Source organism: Perca fluviatilis, chromosome 2 (assembly GCF_010015445.1).
Source record: "Perca fluviatilis chromosome 2, GENO_Pfluv_1.0, whole genome shotgun sequence".
NCBI lineage: Eukaryota > Metazoa > Chordata > Actinopteri > Perciformes > Percidae > Perca > Perca fluviatilis.
This window is the reverse complement of record NC_053113.1, coordinates 15,162,281-15,189,099: the sequence shown is the minus strand read 5'-3', so window position 1 is coordinate 15,189,099 and position 26,819 is coordinate 15,162,281. Positions and strand designations below refer to the sequence as shown.

Genomic DNA, 26,819 nt, shown 5'->3' with positions numbered 1-26,819 from the left:
GGAAGGGCAGTGCGACACAGGGGAGAGGGGAATGGCCAGATCACCATTCAATGACTTCCAGATGGACTGCAGGCCCAGGTTCTCCCACTAGAGATACATACTCAGCTTGGTTAACTTGTGCTCCATGAGGGGCTTAAACTTGGCTTCTTTATAATGAGATTGACTGGCGTTTTATGTGGAAAGTTAGATAACATAAATTTCAATATGCCTGCCTGGCCCTTTAACACACTATTAGTCTTTGACTAAAAAACTTGGACTATTTAATTGAACTCAGGGATCTTTGGTGTAAACGTGTTACCTTTCCTTTTAATGTCAAGAGTACCTTACTTTAAACGTTTACTATTGTGTTGGGTACAGCATTGCAAAACTACCAATTACTATTTCATATAAATGAATTGTAAGATATATCTTAATACCTAAAACAACACTTTATTTTTTAGGGAAGATATCAAACTTTGTTTTGTGTTTTCACAGATATGGTTGGCCCCAGCAGCAGTCCAGTTCTGCTCTCTCATCCATATTAAAAGCTGAAGCTTAAACAGGACCAGAGTGAAGAGATTACTAATGGTAGTATAGATGTGTATACATTCATATTTTTTCGTGCCATCATTTTTGTTACAGCCACATTTAGAATATAACATATATGTAAATCTGTTTACTGCGTCTTATGTTCTCAGTAATGTTCAAATAAATGGCATTATTTTGCAATTTTGCACATTACACAGGGTCATTAATGTTATATTATCACAAATTGCAGACAGTCAACAGTCAATTTGGTTATTACAGAATGCTTAATTTAAACATCCATACCCAACCCTGTCTCTCGGAATTTGTTTATAATGTACTAATATGCAACAGCAAATACATTTGAAGAGAGATGTAATGCCACCCCAAGCAATTAACATGATGTGTATCCTTTATTACAATTTAACCAAACCACAATCCTTCCTTCACCAAAGCATTTTTGTTGCCTAAACCTACTCTACTTACCCACACGCTAGACTCCAGAATTAAAGTCCTGCACTTTGTACATCCACCCTGACCATCTCCTGTGTCTTGTGTGTGGCACAAACGTAGCACTTCCTTCACTGGAATAAACATTGCGAGTGAACATAATCCAGGCAGCAATTCTATTTCCCTCAAACGCATTAGTAGTATATGACCATAATTTCTAGGACAGAGGATGCTTTGTACTATTTACTGCAAATCACATAATTTATATTACAGCTAACCATTTTGCAAAACATCCAGATGTGTTTTCGATTTTTGGATGTGGTCATCATTCCAGGCAGCCATTGGTTTCCATTTGTTTCTGTACTATATCTATTCTCTTGATTTTTAACAAAAAAGTTGGACACAAAGTAAACTTCACAAAAAGTAATACAGACTTGATGTTCACTGCCAGGGATTACCCAACTCAAACAAGTTTCAACAGTCTGCCAATTGAAATTAATGGAAGCCAATCTGAACATCAAAAACTGCACAGCATTCATTTAAAAACAGTCAGCAAAACGGAAGACTATACATATACAATTTCCAAAAAATACTGCTATGGCTCTTTAAGTAAATCACATTAAAGAGTAACACTAGTGACCAAAACAGTACTTTGACAGCTAAAAAATGTCTGATCACTATTATCAGGCACGTTACGGCTCAGCATTTCATGATAGCTGGCTGATGATTTGTTGATTTGAGTGGTAGCTCTTTGTGAAGATCCTCCCTTCATGTGAAATGCCTCAACAGCTGAGAAAGAGATAGAGAAAGAGGTGCTGACATAACCCAGGATCTAGCCATCAGCATAACTCATGATCTAATGAGAGCTCTGTGTGAGAGAAAGCAGTGCCCTGATGTACTCACCCTGCTGTCTCTACATTCCTTTTTCACAAATTTGCTTTACCTTAACTTTTGATTGCAGACCTGTTCGACATTTACTGATTGGAACTCAAGTGGATACTCTATTTTAATTATATTGGACAGCACTAGTGGTCAAATAATGGTCTTTTATAATCTCATACATTGTGTGTCGTACAGTGAAACTAGTCAAATTAAGTGGCAACTATGTCATTGTCATTGCCCAAAACGTCCATGTGGCAATAAAAAGTATTAATTGGAGTGCTGTCCAAATAACCTTTATATATTATTATCCAGCACCCATTCTTCAAAGTCTTTTAGGTTTCAATGTGAGTTGAGTATGTTAGGTCTTATCTTTTTGGCAACTATGTCGCAATAGAGAATTTTTTTTTTTGACTGGTGTATTTATTTGGTATAAAATACTATCTTTGTTTTGTACTGTGTGTTCGAAAAGTAAGAAAAGAATAATCTGATAATCTTGGCATGCAGTTTCTTGTGACATTCTCTTGTACATCAATAAAAACAAACAAATGTCCTAATTGAAGAGTTCACACATGATGTATCATTAATACAACGGATAAAGAACAGACTGAATTTGAAAATGCTATTATATGCAAAGCCTCAAGAACCAAAAAATTTCATTTTAAAGTGAGTGTAATGTAATTTAGTAGTACAATGTTGGTCTTGAATTAAATATAGCAAACAGTTAGAGGCATGAAAATGTTTATTCATCAGGTGTGCAAAAATGTCAATAAATTCAAAAATGTTATAATGAACTTAACAATATGAAATAAAGGGACAATGCACCAATGCATTAGTGATCACCATCATATCCTAAAGATAGTCTCTCCTAGCAATGCAAGTTCAAACTACTGTATGTGATGCTACCAAGAGCCTTTTCTTTCAGCTTTCCTGCCTGCTCAGGCTGTTTTGCATTTGCAGTCTTGCAAGGATTTTTTTTCCAAGTAAATCATTTGGGAGTGGGATTTGTGTGCACTCTCTTTTCCAGTACTTACCATGGCTTAACGACAGTTCTTTAAGCCCGCATCTGGTTGCTGTCCCGTTTCCCTAGAATATTGTTCGGAGTCATGAGTTTGGAACCTAACTTTGACGAACAAACACATGGCTTAGTCTTACACTCACAACATGTTTTTCTCAGATTAGTGCTAGTATCACGCAACTAGCATAGACATATAAAAAGTATTTGAATAAGACCTATACACTAACAACTCTCACAATGGATGTTTTGGTGCACCTTTCACTTGATTTAATTACTGTACATCATGGGAAAAGACTTCCATACAAAGCTAGCTAATTTAATGTCTTTGTGCATTCTACTCTAATTGTATGCACAATTAACTTTTCTGTCTGTTATAATCTGATATGATCAGTCTCACTTTGCAGTGGACTCAATGCACTTTCACCCTATACATAAAGGTGTAGCAAATCTCATTTTGGCACATATGAATAATTAGGACTCAAAGGAGCTTGGCTGTGATAAAAGGTTTTAAATCTGTGATTCCTTTTGGACATCAACCCCAGCATACTTCTCAAGGCTGGCGGTATTGTATATTGTTCTTATTGTCAACCAATGTCATGAAAAGACCCAAACCACAAATCCTCTATCCTCTTATCCTTTATATCAATGCGCAACACTGTTGCACAGGTTTACGTGTTCCTTAAAAACCACAAACGCAGCCACTGTAATTTATTTTAAGTCACTTTAGATAAACCGTCCTGCTGCTGGACATACTCACCAGCCCACCAAACGGATATTCTAGTCAGTCAACTTGCATAGAAATTATTATTATGTGAATGCAGAATACATACAGCGTTGATATTTGGCGTTGAGGCTTTGAACTCGTCACCCATTACATCAAGCGCTGCATATCAGAGAGTGGAAAACGACAATAGACTCAGGATCTACAGGTGGATGCTGGGGTGGAGGTGGAGCTTTTGATAGGCTATATGAACAGCAGTTGCAGCAAGTGATAGCACAGCTTTCAGGTGAGCCATGTGGCAACAGGCAAGCAACAAAAGATGAGCATAGCACTGACAGCTTAAGTACACTGCCATGATTAAAAGGGTGAGTTGGATATATGTTGCAGTGAAAGGAGTATGTGATGTGACTCACATTAATCAGCAGCTGAAAGAAGTCCTCAACAAATTCTATTTATGTTTGCCCAAAACTACAGTGGCCAGCTGTTTTAGGAAACTGCTGAGACCTTTTTGACCAGTTTTTAAAGATAAACGTCTTCACCCCAATGGGTTTGGTGATGAGTGATACAGACAGGGTAGAGTCAGAAAGTATTGAGAGACTCGCACACTGTTGACTTGGTCTTTCTCATTGCCTTGTCAACAATAAAAAAAAATATAGAATAATGGCAGCCTTAGTTATGAAACATGCTCTGTCTAGGTGGAGCGCTACAAGAAATGATAAAACCCTCACTGCTCAGTTTTCCCTGGGAGACCATCATGTACACATATTGCACATATCTAGGCCTCTAATTCTTTTTAAGGGCAAGAGTTACAGCTCCATCTGATAGAATTGTAAGTGCTGCTCAAACCTGCACTTTGCATTGGAGTGTTGACAAACCACCCTATCTGATCACAGGCTAGTACACATGCTACACATCTGCATAAGTAAAATGGTCAGCCACAGTTCACCACATACAGTGTTGCATGTAGTGCTTCAGTGCCAATTCAGGGATGTTAATGGCTTTGGAGTGCAATTTGGCAATGATCATAGCTGTAGCTCATTATCACGGCTTCTCATTAGCAGCCCACGGTGTTTTTTTTATTACTTTGATTCATTTCAGACTTGTACATTAGACAAAACTGATTTCTCCAGTGGTCCATGTTAGCTGTCAGTCCAGGGAGTCCCTGCACTACTCCGCTCCACTTGGTAGTGATAGGATGGATCCCGTATGGATATAGTGCCTTGTGTTGGATAGGTTGAGAAATCTCTATGAGGCCGGAGCGGTGACCCTGGCTTCTTGTGGTACAGAGGCGGATGGCCTGACCTATCTCTGGATCCCGGAACAGCTGGAGAGCAGGATGAAGAGGAGGATGAAGAAGGTATGACGGGCAGTCCTCGCTGCACCGTAGCTGAGTTGTAGACCCCCAAATCAGCCTGTGGTCGTGACGCCATGGATGATGTGGGGTGCGGTACAACCGGCGTGACCGTGGCAGCGTTAGTGAAGTGAGCAGTGAAGGGCTGGTACGGGACACCCTCCACGCTATAGCGAGAATAGGGCTGCATTGTAGCCCACATGTTGCAATTTATTGAAGAGGCGTTGGTCATATCATCTGTGTCCCCTGCCCCAGATCCAGACTCTGTTTCCATACTACCGTACATACAAGCTTCTCTAGAGGTGATTGCCTCAGTGCAGTACGGATGAGAGAGTAAGGGCGACTCATAAGAGGTAGCTGGACGAAAGTAATGCTCCTCTGAGACCGCAGATGATGTCTCCAGATATGGCCGCTTACATCCAAGCTCTAGATGTCGGGAATTATCTGCAGAAAGATGTAACAGCATTTTTTTTAGTTTTTTTTAATTAGGGAGTACATAATGTGCACATCTGATTATGTACAGTGGCTAAAAGAACAATGGCTAAGAACATACCTCTGTGTTTGAAGCAGTGGTACAGAAGGCTGGGATCTCTGCTTTGAGGAAAGTGGTTTGAGATATGGTCTTGGGGGTCGGAGTGAGACATAGGAACCCCAGACTCATACTGATAAGAGGACAGGACTTGAGGGTGCCCTGTGAGAACTCCTGCTCCGAGCTTGCCTGCTAGGTGACTATGCGAGGAGATGAGCCTCTGGCGAACCATGTTCTTAGAAATCACTGGATATTCTTTCCTATACATTAGAAGTATCAACAGAAGAGAAAATGAATCAGTCTGCCATGCCTGCAATTCCACTTAAAACAGTCTTTCAAGGATGCAATGTATTTTTTATATATATATATATATATATCCATACACAAAAAAGCTCCTGAAGAGCTGATGTTTACGAGAGACTTCTAGTATGCTAAATGGTCCGACAGGATCAGTTTTACTTTCCTGGTTCCTTTTTGTGTAAACATACCCCTGTATTCTTGAAACGCGCAGATCTCCTTCTTCACTACCCCGGAATCCTTTGGCAAATGGATTGTTTTCTATCTTTAGCTGAGTGATCTAGGAAAATAATGTTTCATTTAAGGTCTCGTTCTTCAAACCATAGGTAAAATAAAAGGAACACTGACAAATTCCAAGCTAAGGTTCTTTGCTTGCACCCCTATGCACACTTTAATACCACCCTTAAAACCGCTCAAACTTAGTTAAACATGATTCACCTTCAGAAAAATGATTGGGTGTAATCCCCTTTCATCCATAAAATTAAGAGCTGACACCAATAAATGCTACTTTTATATTTGTAAAATTAGGAATATGGCATTAACTTTATTTTAATATCTGTATTATATTTTGTTGAGACTTGCTGTACCTTGTGGTTTTGGTAAGAGGTTACAGAGATGAAGGCTGTCTCATGAAAGAAATGAGTACAGTAGGCAGTGTTCTTGGATCCAAAGGCGTTGTTTTCATCGGCTTTGACTATGTGTAGTCTGGGCTGGTACTTGTGCATAGAGTTCAGGATGATCTAGAAAGTAGAAGAGAAGGTAACACATTTCATTTTTAACTTCTTGTACAGTAGCAACGGTCTATGAACAGCTACTATGGTGGGGTTGACATTTGTTTTTCACCATTAGCTTGCAAAGAAAATGACAATGTATAATGTATAATAACTGGCTTAAAGGGTTAATAAACACTAAATTACACAGTTGCTGACAAATAAGAGGTTGGGACACTCCACGTGATATTATTATTGCTCTCTCCAGAGTATCCAGTGACAGTTGTTACCATTCAGCAACATTGTTCATTCACTACAGTGAATTAGATTACAACCAGTGATTCAATAAACATTGAGACTCCGAGTTAATGACCTGGGACATAATTAAAAAGCTCATGATAATGATGTCACTTCAACAACACCTAAATACAAACTCTCACAGACTTTAACTAACAATAATTGAATGTTTAAAACAAATAAACGTAAATGTAAGCCTCACATCAGCTCTCAAAGAAACCATATGCTTATATAGGTAAATGTACGCTACCTTTTACCCTCGGCACATTTAACTGTGTGAACTATATGTACCATAGAACCATAACTCAACAGTAGATATCAATAAAGATTGTGTCATTCAGTGTGAAAATCACACTTACATTAACAGTTGTAAAAAGTGTAATTCGCTCACATAAAGTCTGCATATTTGCAGACTCCCAAGCGAAGGGAGCCCTAAAGCACTTCCTGATGTCACTGGGACAACCTTGAGCCCTCACAGAATTTTTTCTGTGGCGGTGAACATTGCAACTGGTCTATGCTCACTGCTTTTTACAGTGCATTATGGGAATTTTATTGGCAGCTGAACAACTTCCAGTTCTGACTCCCTGACCACCCATCTGACACACCTAAAATCATGCCATACGATCAAACTATTTGTAATGAGTGTGTTTATGCCTTTCTTTGATATTATTGTTAATGAAGTAGTTAGAGTGATTTATCTGTTTTAACACGGTAAGCTAACGAATAGCTGTCGAATACTATAGTATACTATGCCTGTTACCATCCATTCTCTGCTGAATTCCTCATTGTAATTGAGCCTTTCAAGTGCAAAGTTGTTAGATTGTATTGGATTAGATGCATTTTTCATCTCCATAAAACTTGATCTTGAATCTAAATGTGTTGCATTAGTATAGCAGGTAGCATGTGCTGAGCGTGCTTTGTGTTTAGTTTGTTTGGGTGGCTACAGGTCGGCTCACTAGCATCAGTCTGCTCACCGCAGCCGAGTGCTGTGCCCAGCGAAGCGTTAGCAACAGTAGGGCAGGGTCATCACTAGTCCAGCTTTGTCAGTCCTGATAAGCATCAAGCTCTGCACTTCGGTTCCCCTCCTCCATTTGCCAGACACTCTCGCAAGGAGCCTTCTCCTCCAGGGGGCTCTCAAAGAGAGGCAAAGGTTGAACAGGGCATGGGGAGCTAGGCTAAGGTTGAACACCGAATGGCCCCTTTCTCACATGCTCCTGTTGCTGAGGCAGGCTGGAGAGACACAGATAAGCTATTGGCTGCTTCACCAGAGGCTCTCTGTTGACCTTTGCTTGCTCTGCTGTCTGGCAGCTGTTTAAAATGATACTGGAGACTCCTGGGCGACTGTCTGAATGTAGTGATCAGGCCCTGATCGCTACATTCAGACAGTCGCCCAAGAGTCTCCAGTAAAGAGCTAAATAAGGTATTCGCTTTCATCTTTCCCAATATGGAAACATTCAGGGATGATAATTTGCTTCATCTGATATTGCTGATGATTTCGATGAGTTCTTGAAGGACAAAAAATACTATTTTATCACCATAGCATGTAATGACTCAACCCGATCGCCAGACAAGAACGTCAATATTGGATGATTCTGCAAAACCTGTATTACGTCCAGTGATAACGTTTTAAGATGGTTTCCTTTTCTAAATGGCAACTACTGTATGGTTAAGGTTAAGGAAAGATTGTAAAATAAGCTAATTGAAATAATTGGCAAATAAGCTACGGTTAAGATGGCTCTGGTTATGCAACTAACTTAGTTACGGTTAGGGAAAGATTGTGCTTATGGTTAATAAAAAGGTGACTATCAATTTAAGGTCTGTGATGAGATGTAAATTCCAGTTTACACATCCGTCCACTATGTGGCAATTACTTTCCACATTGCCACATGAAATGCATAATACTTCCTGCAATGGTACTGACTGTTGAGCATAAATGGGCATAAATCATGAAGGGCGCCATCATTTGAGATACTGGGCTAAATCACCATAGCACATGAGCATTCTGTGTTTAAAGAGGGTTAATGATTGACTGTTCTTTGTGATGATACCACTCTCTCACTAGTGTCTGAAATGAATCAGCTCAGTTTAAGTGGAGATTCCTCTGAACATCTCGTGGCTAACAGTGGCAAATCTATCCTAGGTCACTAACATTTTTTTGCTGTTAGTAAACAGAAGCTAGTTTGTATTGCTGATGTTGAGCAGGTCCAAGACAGGATGGTGGTGGGTGAGGGATATGGTGCAATATAGAGATAAATGAAATGTCATAGATTTGAAGGAACTTGGGAATAGAAGTATCTAGTCCTGTAGAACACTGATTATACAGCTTGATAACCTAGTACTCTACAACGGGACTAGACTGTAGACCAGAGATTTTCAAACATTTACATGTCAACATGTGTCAACCCAGGACACAGACTTGCATGTGAAAAGACATAATCTCAGGAATTCCCAATGTGGGAAAATGTAATTGTTTATTTGTACTGAACTCTACAATAGTCTGCTCTCTACTATAAAGGGCACTTCCACTGAAGAAGAAGAGTGAGAACTACCATGGAATCAGTCATTTTTACACCTTCAATAATGTGCATAATTATTACTGAATGGGAGTTCCTTCACTGCCCTACTACACACACCTCCTGGTCTGGGCGTCATCTAGGCTCTGCCTGGCCTCAAACTTGCTCTGTCCTCATTACTCGCCCTTATCACTAGCCAGGCACTCAACTCAATCTGACAGCAGGCCCCACCACTGATCTGAGAGGTTATGAATCTAATGAGCCCGCCCATTGATGGGATAGCTTCAGACAAGCTATCCCAGAGTCCCCCTGGGGAGCACTGCCACAGTCACACTCTTCACCTCCCTCTGCAGCCTCTGCCTTCTCAGATTTTGTATTCTTACCTTTCAGAAATCTGAAAAAACTCCACCTTTTTCATTTTGCACATGTATCACCAGATTAGATTTTGTTTTTTACTTCTTCTAACTTCTTCAGGAAATTTCAGCAGTATATTGGAGTGTGTGTGAGGTGTATTCCAGTCAGGCAAAGCTGAAATTAATAAATTGCCTTGGGAGCACAAGGAATTTTAGTGGTGTTTACACACGGTTACGCACCTATAGCTCTACAGTCTAAAGGTATTTTACCTGTAGAACCCCGTTTACTCAACTGTTGGATGGATTGCAATGCAATTTGATGCAGACTCTTTGTAAACTGCTCCCCTGACCTTTCATCTAGCACCATCATCAGGTCAAAATTGCAATTTGTGCAATACTTTGCTTTATCTCTAACAGTTTGGTTTTCTTTACAATGACCCACTAGCATAGCTGTAGCCTCTTATAAGAGTTGACTGGACTTGTTATGGAATTGACTCAGATGTGTTAACTCCACATATTCTTATCTAAATTATATTAGATTTCTATGTGACACCGTTTTTTTAAGCTGTGTTAAAAACGCTTCTCATATCTTAGCAATTAAATTGGTGAGTAAAATGTTATTGTTGTGGGAATCTAGCTTAAAAAAAATGCCACTGGAGGGAAAAAACACCTAAATAACAAATTGAAAGGTTTAAAAACGAGCTTGTACGTAGAAAAATAAAAAATAAATACTCAACAAGACAGGAACCTAACAATGCAGACCATCACACACACAACTACTCCCCCTAACTAACCTCTGTGATTGCTATAATTAGAGCACGTCATTAAATATCGGAATGATAGCAAAATCAAAAATCCAATACATTTTGTAAAAACATTAACCCTTTCTTTAAATAGGTTTTGAGTTATAGAAAGTACTAATATTCGCTGCAGGTACTCACATGCCCAAAAGGGTCCAGGTGATTGTTTGTTAGCTTGAGCTTCTGAAATATGAATTAGTTCCCCTTCTCCTGTTCTCCTTTTTGTTCCTCTTCCCTCTCCTTTCCCTTCCTCCCTTTCCCTTCCCCCCCCCCCACAGATGGCCTCTCTTTTTTTCCTTCTTTTTTTTTCCTTTTTTTTTTTTTTTTTTTTTCTTTTTTCCTCCTTCCCCCCCCTTAAAAAGAATGAGAAGAAGAGATGATATCTGATAATGATAGAAAAACCTAATGTTGCCTCTCGCTGTCTTCAAGAGCTAATGACATCCAACATTTAGATAATACGTCTTGGTTAATCTAACATCACTCACTATAAATGTCTGTTCCTGTCTCCACATTAACCAAGTCTCCTTTACCATAATGTAGCATTATAGAGGCGTAAAACACCACTGCTCTCAACCCTCACAGTATTAAATCCCTTAGACTGGAAGGAGGTGGCCTCTGCTAAAATATCATTACTAATTACCGGTATGCTTCTCCAAGGTGTCGCTGAGGAACACCAGAACCTGCCAACTGCAGGCCACGACACAAGATCAGAAACAAATGGCTGTAAAAAAAAAAACGTATTTCGTGTTCTTTACAGCTTTTCCTGGCAAAACCTTTTTGTCCACTCATGGACAAGTGGCAATGCCTTTGCCTCCAGATACAGGGTCCACTGGAAAATACTGAGTTCAGTCCAGCAGCTTTTTCTCTTTCTAGTATTTCAGTAAATACTGTGCTTCTTTGGTGAATAGAGGGCAATCATGGTTATCTGAGGAATAAGTGCCTCTTTTAAAAAGATATTTACCCAATATAGGCATGACTGAAGCAGCAAGTACACATAACGACTCTTCGTCCCTCTAACTCATGGAGAGAAGAAGGGAGCAGAACATTGGTGTTATGGTTTGGCCCTTTGTAGTGAACTGTGGGATTACAAACTAATGGCAAGGGCCTGATTAAGGGGGCCCCAGAGCATTTGCAGTTGGGTCCCTATTGTGCAATATAACTTTGTTGTCAAAAGCTAAAACTCTACAAATGAGTGTCACATAATTAATGTAGGCAATAATGCAGGACCCTTTTTAGCTGATATCATAATATGATATTGTTTAGTTTATAAAATTCCCTATCAAACCTACCAAATTGCTTACAAAATTGACACACTAGCTAAGTGTTTTAGTTGCCTAACCCTGACAATACCTTGACAATAGTTTTGGACCATCAGCAGAATCTATTCCTAATGTTAACCATACAGTAGTTGCCATGCGCAGATCATGCACAATCCAGAGTTTTCGCAGAATTGTCGAGGTATTACTCTAGTCCTTAGTCCTCTCACTGAAGCAAAACGATGCAACTTTTACAGAACTTTTACAGGACAATGGCACATTGAATTCCTCTTTTTTTTCAAAAATTCCTCTTAAGTCAGTTACTTAAAAGACATCATCATGAGGCAGCCTGACTGAGAGCGAGTATAATGGGACTACACGCAGGACATCTCTTCTGTGAAGTTACAGTATGTTTTCTGCTTGTTTCTGTGATAACCCCATTGAAATGTTCAATTGTGAAATGTTGAGACAAAGTGTATAGAAGAAGACTCATAAAGTCAGTAGACTTCGTAATGTCAGTTACACAGCAATATCTAACATCAGCTACCTTATGGCTTTGCAATTGCAAACTTACCACTTGTTATCGCAGAACTTGTAGCGATGGTCATCAGCTGGGACAATGTCAATAAGTAGGATGTATTTGGTTTTGGGGTTCATCCCAGTCACTTTAACCTTGTAGCTGGGAAACATCCGCCTGTTGAAGAATGTAAAGGAAAGGTATAAGAAATTTGGCTGTCACATGAAGGCAAAGCAACAGTATTAAATAAGATGAATTAGCTTAAGCACCAACATAAGTTCTTATTCTCAAACAGAAATCAGTGTGATTAGAACCTTTAAGAAGGATTTGATCTAAACTTGTAAACATGATTGTCAGTTTTTATAGAAACAGCGATTTCATATGCAACCGACAGGGACTAACAAAAACCTGCTTTTACCAAAGGTCTGTACTTTGCACTCTGCAATGATCGTCTTAAGAAAGGATCCGGTGGGCTGTTAAAAACAGTTGTGTGTGGAGGATAAGTGTAGTATTGTCACGGATAGTGCAGATTAAGATCCGATTAGCTCCCTGACTGTAGCTCAGTGATGTTCTTAAGGGATTGGGATGAGAAAGGATCCACAGTTATCGAGTGAGAGAAGAGTAGGATAGGATGCTGCCTTGCCTCAGAAACCTGAAATCACCTTGACCTCAAAATAAAGTGGATGAAACCTACTTCTACACAGATAACCCCACTAAGCACATTATGGAAGAAAACCCACTTGTCAAACCTTCCAGGGTAATTTCCTTGATGTTGTCTTGAGTGTCAAAATCTCACATTGTCCGACCTGGTAATGATTTTGTAATTTGCAGGCATTTATTTGGGAGCAGAATGAAATCCTCTCATACTTGTGATACCGGGAGGCCATAAAAAGTATGGGAACATGCTCTATCTTTCATCTTTGAAATGCCTCCAGACTAAAAGACAGAATATGTTAATATAGCACTCAAAGCTATAAAACACATGAAGGGAGCTACCTTTCCTGACCTCTTCTGGGAAACCAAAAACGTTTTCATCCCATCTGCGCCAAAGGAAAATTCGCAAAGGGCTCTGCGCCCCTTATAAAGCTCTAAGTGGTTTTTAATGGCACCCGAGATCGGACAACAGTTTAGATAGCCGACTCGTCATTGCTCAAGAGGCTACGGTCAAAAAGGCCTGCAGTTTATCTGTGGGTGCTGCCCATGGCAACGTGTTCAAACATTGGAGGACACTCTCATGAAAGCCTTGCATGCTTTCTGGGAAAATGGCGTAGCATCAAAACCCCTATCTACATGCTTGCTGTTCCGATTGGTGCAAATGCCCTTCTTCAAAGGCTTATAGTGCCTGACACCATCTGATCATGTTACTGTAAATACTCCCTCACGTAAGATAGAGAGTAGGAGGGGGATTGAGGGCAGGTAATTCAAATCTCTCTCCCAGGCTTCGAATCCAATCAGTAGGACAGATCACTCCCGGTATCATCCTCACTGAAAGACGGGTTAATCTTAGAGGAACATTCAAAACAGACCTCTTCTCATCTCTGTCTCCACTCACACCATACAGACAGAGCAGATGGATGCCTGTGTCAACACATGCGGCCCTCGGATTTGTGTAATATGGCCATATTAACTACCTAGTGAGGGCTTTGCTGCTGCTCACTCTTCAGCTGTGGGAATTAGTCTGTCCAGTCAGACAAATAAACTGGATGTACCGCAATCTTATACACAAATGAATGTTGTTGAGTTAAAATGTGTCTTGGTTCTGTAGAGAATCACATATGCTCTTACACAGATCTAAGTATGCTTCAAACGAACTAGGTTGTATGACATAAGGCAAAAGTGGTTATACCTGTTCAGAACAGTCGCACTTGAAATCACCGTGAGGGGGAGATGCAATAAATTGTGCCGCGCCTACTCCGCACACGGTGCCAATTGCAGAGTACAGGGGGAGGGTTGTGGGATTATGTTTTGGGAAGTTACAAAAATGGCTGAACACAGTTTTCCAGTTCCACTATTGGAAAGTGGGTTCCAGACGCTGTTAGGCGATCCAACAAGCTCTTTGTTTGAAGCACTGAGGCCTTTAAAAATCCACCTAACCCAGTGTATTACGTGTTTAAACATCTCAGCTGAAGTGTGATCTGTGTTGGAACCTATACATCTTAACCATTTATTGTTGAAAGCATTGTCTTGTTGCTGCCAGATCTGGATGAACAAGGACAGTGATTTTTGGATGAAAAATAGTAGAACTGACAGTTTGCTTCCTGTTAATTAATTCAAATGCAGCCCACCTAGCCTAATCCCAAACTGTGTTGTAAAATGAATGTGGTTTCATTCTATTCTAACTATGGTGGTAATTCACCTTACACTTCTCAGATTGTCAGATAGTTTTCTCCATTTAGCCCACATTTGAAAAATAGTTTAATAAGCATTTAAATAAGTAGTGAAAGAAAAGTAAATGTAAATTAGTGTTTTTCTTGTTCTTGTGACATCAGTAGCAGCACAACCATTGCAGTCTACGGTTGAGAAATATAAGATCTGATAGAAATTTGTCAATTATTTGACATTTTGCTATACCGTTTATACTGAGATAGCTATCCCTTTAATATCTCTGGTTTTATTACTTGCAATTTGGATTATGATAATTGATTTCTCAGTTGAATAGTACAACACATTGTATGTTGATGTTGGAATGTAACATACTTAGTGATTTTATCTGTAATGACCAACCTTATTGTAGTCTATGTGTAGCTGTGCTCAGGCAAAATGGCTTTCATTGTAGTCCTGTCGTTGAGCTGCCTTTGTGTCTGTCTATAATCTTATATACATGTGATAAAAACATGCTATATCTTGGTGTTGCATATCTGCTACATCTATAAACAAACCATAGGTATTGCAACTCTAGACAACTGATTTTCAAAGAAAGACAACATGAAGGCATACATATACATACGGTGGTGTGACTAAGTGAGTGAGTTTAAGAGGAGCATGAGAAATGGACAGTGGAGAGTGTGTGTATGATATCAGTGTCAGGGTGTGTGTGCCTGTATGTCTGTGCCCAGCCAGCTGTTTCTCTTAACAATCCCATATGTTTAGGCCCTCCAGTGATCCATTCCCTCTCTGGGAATCTCCAGTACCACGGCAAGATCAAAAGGAGTGTTGGGGGGGGTTGGGAGGATGATGAAGCGCTACAACCTAGTAGACCCGGCCTATTGTGGGCGCCGGATTCCTCTTATCAACCCGCTGCTGCTCTCTTGACGGGCTGTGTACAAAGAGGGAGAGTGAGGGAAGAGCTGCGCTGGGGGCTTTGAAGAGGGAGGATTACGCCTGGACAATGACACTCACAATAACAAGTCTACTAGTCTCAGCTAGGTGCTGCATGGGAGTGGACTGAGCAAGTTTCATCTCAGAGTGTTGGGAAAATGTGGGATCCCCTGCATGACGGCCTGGCTGCTCTGCATCTGTACCTCCTCTCCTGCCACCTCTGCAATGACCCTCCTCACAACTGTGGGCCCCAAACCTTTTTTAAACGAGGACGCACAAATATGTTGAGAAAGCACATGCACAAAGTTCAGCAGCATTTTAGCTGCTTTTAGACACAGCTGAAAATAATATAATCCTGAAGTGTTTGCAGTTTAATCTCACAGTCAATTTATCACGTAATGTTTAAAATGATACATATAACACTTAACATTTTGACATGGCTTTGAAGTGTCCATTTCAACCATCATTCTCACAGGCTTTCTGCTCACATCAAACTCAACACCATGCAGATCCACACGACCACACGCGGACTCCATTGGAAATTGCTCTTTTGTGTTTTCACTCTTTCCCCTTTGACCTTTCACTTCCACATAGAACAGCATAGTCATGCATCTTCTTCTACTGTATCATACGATACACTGAAGACTCATTAAGAGTCTTAAGAGATATTTTTTGGGGTTTTTATTGCGTTAATTAGTCCATCTGAGGATTGACAGAAAAGGGGGGAAGAGAGAAACGGTACGACATGTACTACAGACATCATTGGGGCGCACGCTCTACCAGGTGAGCTACAGAGCGCCCCATTCTTGTTCTTTTACAATCTGGGACTTACTGTAATTTTAATAAGATACTGAATGTAACACAGTTATTGCTAGCCACAGCAGTACAGTGGGATGTACACTACCACTGGACCAGAAATCCGAAAGTTTTTAAACAGGTTCTTAGTTTTACCATGTTATCTAAACCTGTGCTTTTGGACACCTAAGTGGGCATCAGGACTCCCCAAGAGGTTACAAAATAAATTATAAAAGCTCCAGAAGTACTGACATAATAGGAAAAAGGATACAGTTCTGCCTTTCTTGTAAAATACTAGATAGGATTACTTCTAGAGCTCTAAAAAATATTTGAATGAAACAACAGGGGAAAAAATCCCTGGTTGAACTGCATAGAACTCAAAGAAGACAAATTCAGCCTATGGTGAGGGGTAGCAAATGGACATTGCTTTGTTTAAAAGCAAGCAAAGTAATACAAAAACATTTAGATTTCACCCAGAAAAGTCCCTGTTTTTATCTAAGAAGTTAGTTGTGCCATCTCCAATACACTTCTTACATTACTATCCAAATTCGCAAATGAGAATGTACGCATTATTTATTACATTTACGCTGTTAGATCATTATTTCAACTTTTTCGTTCCACGTTAAGTATATTTGTCAGCCAAGCAACACAGTCAAGAAAGTGGCGGCATCTGCAACATTGGGAATGCCGGCTGCCGTAAAACACCAAAGAAGAAGAAGATAGTCAGGAAGACAGCCTCTGATTGGTCGACACACTCACCCCACTGCATTCTTGGAGTCAAGATGGCCTAGGCTAAGAGCAAATAGATACCTTTTCATATAAAAAGATGAATAAATAACCATTCAGTTGTGGATTTATCATTCTGGAATTATTGTGCAAAGCCTCTGAAAAGACACTGCAGTTCCAGGCTGGATTACAAAGCCTATGGAAGGCCTATGATCAAAGAAGACCTCTTTAAAACGATGCATCTCTCTGCTTCTAAACAAAGAAAAAGTCTCTACACTGCATTGATCTGGAGATATTGAATATCACGTAAAAGTGTAGTTTGCTGTTGTATATGACATTGTCGGCCTCAGGGGGGCTTTAGTCATAAATGCACAATTGGTTTGCCTATCATCCAGTGTTGAGTAAAATGTGATCATAACCAATGGGATTGATGGACAGAAATACAGAAATAAGCCCCTGGTGTAATCTGCTCTCTCTGCTCTGCTGATTGTTGGCTTTGAGATGCAGCTTATCATTGGAACTCTTTACACTTTTGACTTTTGACAAAGGACAACCAGAAGAAAAAGCCTTATTCCGACCAGTTGTACGTTGACAGAGCACCACCTACTTTACCGGAGTTTCCCTGCCCATGTATATGGGTAGAACTGGCATAATCCGGTCATTCATTACTGGGGTAAGGCCATAACACGGTTACTGCTGTGCATGTAAACGCACTAAGTGTGCTGTTGCAGCTAGTTAGAAAACATTTAAACATCTGACTAACACCTGTTTGCAGTTTTTCAAAAATGGCTGATGAAGAAGAATGACTGGGATTACTATATTGGTGGAAAAATGCCACTTACAGGACATGAAAAATCTAATTTAAAACTAAATGCAAACAGACACACAAAACTGTTGTTGCTAAAAAGGAAATTCAGTCTGAGAAATGTTTTATGCCGACTTAGTTGGTGTGGCGTTCCCCAGGGCTCAGTTCTTGGGACAATACAGTTTCTGTAAAAATGTAAATTGTAAATAAGCTAGATTGTTTTAATTTAATTTGGTCTAATAATGATTATTGATTAGAAGTAAAAATAGTTGTAATGTCATCTCACTTTATTGTGCTCTTTAAATAGACAAACAATGATTTCCCATTCAGCAACTTAAAATTAATTTTAAGATTTTTAGCCATGCTCGTGGTATGGCTCTTAGTTGGTCCACCACTTTGGTCCAGACTGAAATGTCTCAGCAACTACTGGATGGATTACCATGCGGTTTTGTACATCCATGGACACCAGAGGATAAATCCAAATGACTGTTGTGATCCCCTGATCTTTCCTCTAGCGCCACCATGAGGTTGACATTTTTGGCTTTTAATAAAATGTCTCTACAACTGCTGGATTGATTGCCATGTAGTTTGGTGCAGGCATTCATGTTACATTAGAGAATGAATTGTAATCACTTTGGTGATCCCTTAACTTTCCATCTAGCCCCATTACATTTTTATTTGTCCAATTAATACTTTGGTTTATGACCCAACACTAACAAAACTAAGGACATTCTCATCACCCTTTGTTGTACTTTGTGTTTAGTGCTAATTAGCTAATGGAACTGTGCCAACATGCCTAACTGAGATGGTAAACATTGCTATACATCAGCATGTTAGCATTGCCAGGTGTCATTGTCCAGGTTAGCCATTGTTAGAAATAATAATAATAATAATAATTTTTTCGTCTGCTCCGTGATTAATATTTGAAACATTTTTGGAGAATCACTGGAAATTACTCTCACGTACAGGATGCTACAATTGCACTTATATAATGCTCTGCTCAAATGTCAGATTTAATACAACGTTAAACTATATTTCACTAGGCTATTATAACATCCAGATTACCATGGACCAAAGGTGTTCTGCCATGATAACATGGTGAGTAGCTCTACATGCACTATTCATAACATACTTGAATAATTCAGTCTGGTGTTGATATCATTTAGTGTGAGTTCATTTTCAGAGCTGTTGCTTCTGAAGTATGAAGCCAGTTTTTGTGTGACCTTTAGCATGTCTGCTGCAGACTGACAGTAGGTAAACCCAGACAGGTTTCCCAGCACAGCTGCACAGCTAAACCACTAAACCACTGCACAGCCCTTCAAAGGGCTTTAAGGATTCAGAGTCCACTTTATCAGCTGGACAAGGGAAAGCCCATCTCTTATGGTTATGCAGCATTAAGGAAAAAATGTGGTGACCTTTTACATTTTTTTACTGAAAAAAAAAACATCCCATGAGGAATGAGAGGCGGAGGTCGATTTGAGAGTCTACTCATTCTCTGGTTAATGTCCAAAGGCCTCACTATCTAATCCTCAGGTCGCATTAAATCCAACAAGCCGAGCAGTCATTTGTGTTTTCAATTATGTAGTCCCTGCTGCAGGAACTTCTGTCTCTTCCTTAAAGACAAAGCTATAACTGCTATATGGTACTATTAGCTGTCTAAACAGATGGTCACAGAAAGGTATGATTCTCATTTTACCTATTGAATCCATCACTTGAATATCACTTTCTCTATAATTTAAAAAAAACGTATAAAGAATATGAGCAGCTTTTGATATATAGTGACTATGAACAACATGCAACATTTTCCAAGTTTCTGTCTTTGAGGAAAGGCTTATTAAGGGCACTGCATCACTTTTTGTGATGATTACATTCTTGTAATTGATTAGGTTATTTGTAGCTTTGATCTAAATTCCATTTTTGTGTGTTGTGTGAAAAATGATTAATTATTAACAGTTGTGGAAAGTAACTACATTTACTTAACTACGTTATTTAATTAAATATAATGTTGAAGTATTTGTTCTTTACTTGATAATTTAATGTTCTGCTACTTTATACTAATACTCCATTTCTGAGGAATTTGTTTTTATTTCTTTACTCCACTACATTTGTCTGACTATAGTTACTTTACATATTAAGATTTTACATACAAAACTTATGATCATCTTATAAAATTATGCATTATTTCATTTAAACTACCCAACTGTACATGCAGTACTTAAAACTACAACATTGACATGATCTTTACATGTTAATTTATCCATAATAAAAAAAATGAAACACAGGATTTTTACTTGTAACAGTATTTGTACGGTGTGGTGTTGCTATTTTAACTCACGGAAAAGATATCAATACTTCTTCCAGCACTGATTATTAAGGTAATTTCTAATAATGGAATTAATAGATAAGCTATGCTCACATAAAGCACACATACAGACATTTCCAAAATAATAGAAGTACATGCAAAACACTTTTGTTGTTGTTGGTGGATTAGAAACATGTTTAAATTAAGAATAAAAGCATTGTGACCTATTCTTAACCTAAAACTAACTAATGATTTCCCCATCTTTGGGTCTAGACTGTACCGTGACTGATGGTGTGTTCGCTGCTTTACTAACCTGCCTGCTTTAGTAATGATCATCTCTGTGCCGGCCTCATGGAACTTCTTCCACAGCTCCCTTTCATGAAGAACAACCTTAATGTTCTCAATGTTCTGAAACAGAGCGGAAATCACTGTTACACACAAACACACAACAGCAATAGGGTATCAAGAAAAACCCAATGCCATTTAAAGTATTTGCATATAACTGCACTACAGAGCAACGTATAAATCATCTGCAGTATACATGTATGTCAAATTTAAAATCCACTCCATCTTTTTAGTGTATTTTATTAATTTAAGTATTTTATTTGTTTTGACACCTTACAAAGATTCATCAAAAATTATTGAAGAGCTAGGTTTGGGTACTGTACTGTAAACCATTTAGTGCAAACAGATGTTTCCACTGTTGCTTTCTCCTGAACCTCGCTCGAAAACATGTTTTGATTTATTTTTTATTCAAAAATCCCAATCAACATGTCATTCCATTTTTATTAAGTTCTAACTATCTAGAGAATCATCCCTTGTCTACAAACTGCAGCCATAAGAGGCAACTGTGTGTTTTTGCCATGTGGACTAAAGGGTCTCCATGTGTACCTGGTCGGGCTCACTGGAGCTGGGAATGGTGGGAGCTGTGGACAGGCCCAGTTGTGACTGGTCTGGAAGGAGATCCGTCCCCCCGGCGGCCTGGACCCGGCTCATACATTCATCCGTCACAGCTGAAAGCTTCTCCTGCAGCATCTCTGCAGGATTAGAAAAATATTTAGCTGTCCGAGTAATCAGTGAGTAGCTGTGAAAGCAGAAAGATATGTCCACTGCACGACAGACCTAGCATGTGACACTTTTCAGATATAGTGTAGACTCTCCAACACCAATAATACATGGTGTGAATCCAATACTATCAGTAATTGTAGAAAGCCACCATTGGTCACTGCCATCACGTTAAATCTCTGAGGACGAAAGACACACTGGCACGTCCAAACACTCCTACTCAGAAAGCGATATTACAAAATTTCATTTCAGACATTTATTTACTATTTTAATCATATATAACCTAATACTTTGGTAAACTCATTTCTAGCACCGAAACAATTCGTACAACACATCTATAAGTTAAGGTTTGTTTACAAAAGAGATTTGAGGAGTTTCAAAAAGCGAACATCAACGTTTCAGCATTAGTGGCTTTTTTTCAATGAGCGTGAGGTTCTGTCACCAGGAGTGTGAGTAGGAACTATTAACTCTCAATTGCTCCATTTTTTTACTGTGAATACAGACAAAATTATGAATTACGTAAATATGTAACAATTTAACAACATTTACCTAAAAAGCATTGTATCAGCAGTGGTAAAATTATAGATGATTTCTTTGTATTCTTTTTTTTTAAATTTTGAATTAACTGACATTGTTTAATATTCTTTCTAGTCCCATTTTACTCTCCGGAGCTGCAGTTCTTAACTCTAAACTACTCCTTATTTACCTCCAAGATTTACTCTCACTTTTTTTATCTCCAACATTCAAATTTAATTTTGAGTAATTGTAGCCTTGTGTTAATACATTTCCCTTCAACTCAGTGGTAAAACATTTAGAAACCATCTTATAATCCGCCCCCCCTCCGCCCTTTCCAGATGTTGGCCATCATCATTTCATTGCACATTTTCAATAGGCTTTTGAATGTAAATTAATAGATCTAATATTTAAAGCTATGGTGCGTAGTTTTTTGTCTCCCCCATGAGGAATTCTTAACCGCGCCTCCACCCCCTTCCTCCACGCAGTTGCTAGTAGCCAAGGAGGACATGGAGGATTAAAAATGATGGACTCTTCAGAAGAGGTCATTATCTTCACTCGAGCTTCTGCGCGGGAAAGTCACCGGACGCCACAATCTTCGGAACACAGCCATAGAGAGAAATACAGAGAGACCTGTGTGGAGCCGATAGTCTTAATTAGCTTTGTAGCAACTCATTTGGCAATGGCTTGAATGTAACGGACGTTCATTAATATCAAAATGTTACGCACTAAAGCTTTCATTGTAGTGTATAAAATACCTCCCTTCCCTGAAATGAATACCTGTCTGGGAATGTCTGCTACTATGATGTTCTAATAATAAAGGTCATTCCCCACTACAAGTCACATATGTTTTGGCAAAAAAAAAAAAAGAAGCTGAACTGAAGAATGTAAAATACTCTGAATGTCGAATGTGGACAAAATAAACTCAGCAAATGTTTTTCTCTTGTCTCAGCTACATCAGCATGCGTTTGTAGTACAAGTATGCATGTTTCTTCAGCAAAAGCAAGGTAATTTGTTTGGATTGGTGTCCAGCCACCAGTTGCTGTTGTTAGTGAGAAAGTCTGGCAAAGTCGCTTGACGATGTAAAATAATGTGTTAACTACTAAAGTAGTGGCTTATTGCAGGATGTAAACAGGAAAAAATGCAGGGAAACCTCATACGTAATTTATTATTCATTCTTTTAATATGTTGTGCTTTTGTACGGCTGCTACCTTGGCCAGGTCTCACTTGTAAAAGAGGTTTTTGATCCCAATGAGACTTCCTGATGAAACAATAAATAAAACGATTTTAGATCAGGTTTTGAAATATTGCTGTTGACACTATTTGTCTCCCACTCTCCTGGCTGCACTTTATGCTATCTTTTACTTTAGATTCAATATGGACAAAAATATAGATAATACAAAAACAATATAAAATCAGTAATGATATACAGTGTAAGCTGTTAGCCTTCACAATACAAAATCACTATTTCAATTTCACCTATTTTAGGGTGTGCAGCCATTTGTCGTTCAGCATCAAGGTTGCCCAGCATAAGTCAAAAGGTTAACACTGTTTCATTGTGAACAGCCTTCATTGTATCCCATCATGCAATGGGGCAAACTTCAAACATCGGTTCGGCATTCACTCATATGCTCCTCTTAGGCAGGACAAGCTCATAAAATCTTGCACAAATTTCACTGAGCTGTGTGGTTTCATCCAGTATCTAGAGAAACGCAGCACCTACTAATCGTCTCACGTGAACCGTAGTCCGTACAGACTGTTTAGCTCCGTGACAGGTAGTCAGCTAGTAAAACGCTCAGGTTTTATTTCAGATTTGTGGAAGAGACTCTGGATCAAAGCCTCAGCACCAAATCACACTGACACACTGTTATCATACATGTAGTAAAAATGCAACTGTGCTTGTATGAGAAGACGTGTGCAGTACTGTAACTAGAGCCTCCGAAATGCAATTTTTAATTGAATTAAGAAACACGCAGGGCTACTAAAGCAGTTTCAAACTACATGGATTAGACTTTTTTTTTTTTAACAGGAAAGGAACAAAAAAAAACATGAAAAAAAGCTGGTGAAACTAACATAGTGCAAGTAAAAATGGAGGATGTATTTATCCTTGTCATTATGTTGACGGCCATAAGTCCTCCTGTCTCTCACACCTATGGAACCACTGCAGATTGTCTTTCACACTGCTTCATAACCCCACATCTGTGTCTGCGTCTCATCTCGCTGCTGCGTCTGCTCCGAGCTTCACGTCTGCCTCAGACTCTCAGGGGTGTCATCCGGCTCCAGACTGCAAACACTGTTCTCTGAGTGCTAGTTCTGAGGCTGGAACTATTGGTGAGGGATTAGCAACCCCGTTATTTATGCTTCAAAGACATTTACTTCATTAAAAATGCTCTTTTCTAGCATGTATTTAAAAAACTTCCCGCTGACATATTTCATATTCCAACTATAGTTAGTTTGATCATGTTTCAGCTGTATTTCACACTGACCACAAGTTCTCATCACTCTCCTTAATAATGTTCTCAATTATACCAGCTACCAATCTTTCAGAAGAACTAGGCAAAAACTACCCAAAGAACTGTACGTCAGTGTAAAACCTGTTGCTTTCTTCTGCCTGCCCCTGAAAGCCAAGTGCTGTTCATTCCTGAGGGTTGCACACAGGGGATGTGGGCCTGTAAACACAGAGCGGCCACTCTCTTAGCCATGAAAGTAGAGAGGCGGCGTCCAGTGTAAACTGATGGAGACATTTGTGAACGCTAATAAAGATAAGGGCTGACAGGGAAATGACCACAGAGCCTTTTTTTTACACTGTGAAACGGGTCCTTTCACTGGTGCTGTTTAAGCAACACGAGCCAGAACCCTGTTTTTGTTTTTGTCACTCTAGACACTCAATCTGAAAACTATTCAGGGCACATATTCCTACACACGCTATGCCGTTTTATGACATGTCAACACTGTCAAAAAAAGAAAAAGAAAATGTAAGTAACTGAAAACAGAAGTTCTGTTCAAATGAGCTGTCAGATATTTTAATTACACATTTGACTAAACATTTTATGTAAAGCTCCACTGTCATTTTACATGCTGTGGGTGGAAGTCACGTGGTCTGGCCACCATCAGTAGCCTATACATCACATTCTGCACTGATCACATTATTCAGATCCTATGCAGAAAGTACAGTGCAGACTTTTAAGTGGCAAATGCAAAAGAAAAGCCTGAAAAACATGAGTTTTAGTCATATGTGTGAGTGAGTGAGTGTGTGTGTGTGTGTGTGTGTGTGTGTGTGTGTGTGTGTGTGTGTGTGGGTGTTGTGTGTGTGTGTGTGTGTGTGTGTGTGTGTGTGTTGTATATGATATATGAGACATGTTAACTGAGACAGCTGTCATAAAGTTTGTGGCAATGTGCCGCCATTTTGTGTCTTCACTTCTGATGGCTGAGCATAAACAGGGAAGGCTTTTCAGTCTAGTCAACAAACAATGTTAGATGATAAATATGTAGGCCTAGCCTAAATAAAGCACATCAAAAAAATAAATTTTCCAACATCTCAATTCAACTGCATAGTATGACAGTATTTCATCACACTTTCAATGCCAATCCGCTACAACCACACTGAAACAGAAATTACTTTTGGAAAGTCGCCATAGATTAAAGCCAAGGTCTGGCATTTAATCAATCAACATTGCGCATTTAAAAAAAAAAATAAAATGGAATGCAATGGCCACTTTAGCAGAAACTCCTACAGTGACTTCAGTGCCCATCTTTCCAATCCTGCTTCATAAAAAAATAGCCTACCAATGTCTTGTCGAGGGCTACTTTAGGATAATTATGAAACGAACATGAAAACCCTTTCAACAACATCCTCCATATTTACAAAAAAATATATATTTACAAAGTAAAACATGAATTTAAAATAATATAGTCACGCCATAATTGTATTACGTTCAAATTACCATCTGCTAATACCTGCCAATACTTAAGCAATACAATTAAAATGTTGTATAGGCCTAATTATGTAGGCTATAGCCTAATAATAATAATAATAGTAATAACAGGCCTAATAATAATTATTCTTATTATAATTGTAATAATGTGGTGAAAATAAAGTGTTAGGCTATTATTTTAAATTGTTAAAAAAAATAGAATAAAATATAGGCTAGTCTTTATCTGTGAATAAGAATATTTTTGCATTTGATTATGATGTTATTACAGGGGTTGCCTGTAATTACATTGTTATTGTAATGTAAAAATATATAAATAAAAATAAGCAATGTAGGCCTATATTAAAGAAAGGAAGCCTCAGTATTATTTTAATTTGCTGGACCACTTCAGCCTACTTTACACTCTCTCTCTCTCTCTCCCTCCGCCGTTCGCTTCCCATAACTGTCAGATTCAGATCTTCCATATACGATTGTCGTGCCGTGGGAGTTCAGTAGTCTAATTATCGCAGCTGATAATTCCCTGGATGGATGACACTGTATTTTACTTTTTTTTGCCCTCTGATGCGTCTCTTTAACGCACCCCGTCATGGGACAAGACAGCGCTGTTTACAAGCAAGCAGATAATCAGCAGATAATGAATTTAAAGCTTATCAGACGCGCAGACGTGTCTCTACTGTACCTCATGCAGTCAGCTATCATCTGCTTAAATCCATCCCTGTGCACCGCAGCTCTGTCTTCAGCCTGCTAACAGCGGGGAGTTTCCCTTCCCACGGCGTTTGCACGTGTTTTTTTTTTTTTTTTAAAGCGCCTGTTCTCGGGCGGGAATCTGGAGGCTCAGCAGCGGCGGCTGTCCGCTGGGAAGTGTCAGTGCGTCGCTCGGTTCGGCTGCCTTAGTGCCTTTCAGCTTCTCCGGCATCGAGCTGCGTTCTGCGCCTGTGCAGTGCGTGGTCCGAGGGGTGAACTCACTGTGATGTTTTCTTGGAATCACACACACACACACACACACACACACACATACACACACACACACGTTGCACACAGTTGCTCAGCCCACTTTATGTGTGTGAAAGCAGCAGGGGAGAGAGCGGTTTGTCCCCGTTTCTTTCACCGGGCTGGCCCTGACGCTGCTGCACTTGGGGGAGCAGTGCCTTCCAGGCGGACTGTGCCTCCTCTGAGCCTCGGTAACATCCACCACCATATAGGCTACAGAACTCAGCCAACATGCACT

The 26,819-nt window shown here is 39.4% G+C and overlaps 2 protein-coding genes across 2 annotated transcripts in view; one reads left to right on the top strand and one right to left on the bottom strand.

Moving 5' to 3' along the window:
- The window catches only part of brip1 (BRCA1 interacting protein C-terminal helicase 1), a 94,465-nt gene extending 92,816 nt beyond the window's left edge, over window positions 1-1,649 (top strand). Inside the window, exon 26 of the mRNA XM_039821859.1 lies at window positions 475-1,649. Coding sequence (XP_039677793.1) covers window positions 475-531 — 57 coding nt within the window. The 3' untranslated portion in view covers window positions 532-1,649. The remainder of the gene's footprint in view (window positions 1-474) is intronic.
- Window positions 1,650-2,015: 366 nt separating this feature from the next.
- tbx4 (T-box transcription factor 4) lies at window positions 2,016-26,532 on the bottom strand. The gene is made up of 10 exons (XM_039788591.1): window positions 26,271-26,532; window positions 20,973-21,118; window positions 20,395-20,489; window positions 12,253-12,372; window positions 11,103-11,109; window positions 10,564-10,605; window positions 6,337-6,489; window positions 5,941-6,029; window positions 5,477-5,712; window positions 2,016-5,367 (listed from the first exon to the last, which is right to left on the bottom strand). Exons 2-10 carry the CDS (start codon window positions 21,114-21,116, stop codon window positions 4,712-4,714), a joined length of 1,542 nt encoding a protein of 513 aa, XP_039644525.1. The 5' UTR covers window positions 21,117-21,118; window positions 26,271-26,532; the 3' UTR covers window positions 2,016-4,711.
- Window positions 26,533-26,819: the final 287 nt, after the last annotated feature.

Bases quoted from the DNA above. Each gene is read 5' to 3' on its own strand.
- tbx4 (XM_039788591.1), bottom strand. From the start codon at position 21,116: ATGCTGCAGGAGAAGCTTTCAGCTGTGACGGATGAATGTATGAGCCGG. The intron at 12,373-20,394 runs GTTAGTAAAGCA...ATTCTTCAACAG, and splicing joins ATCATTACTAAAGCAGGCAG to GCGGATGTTTCCCAGCTACA. The intron at 6,490-10,563 runs GTGAGTACCTGC...TCTACTTTCTAG, and splicing joins ACCTGGACCCTTTTGGGCAT to ATCATCCTGAACTCTATGCA.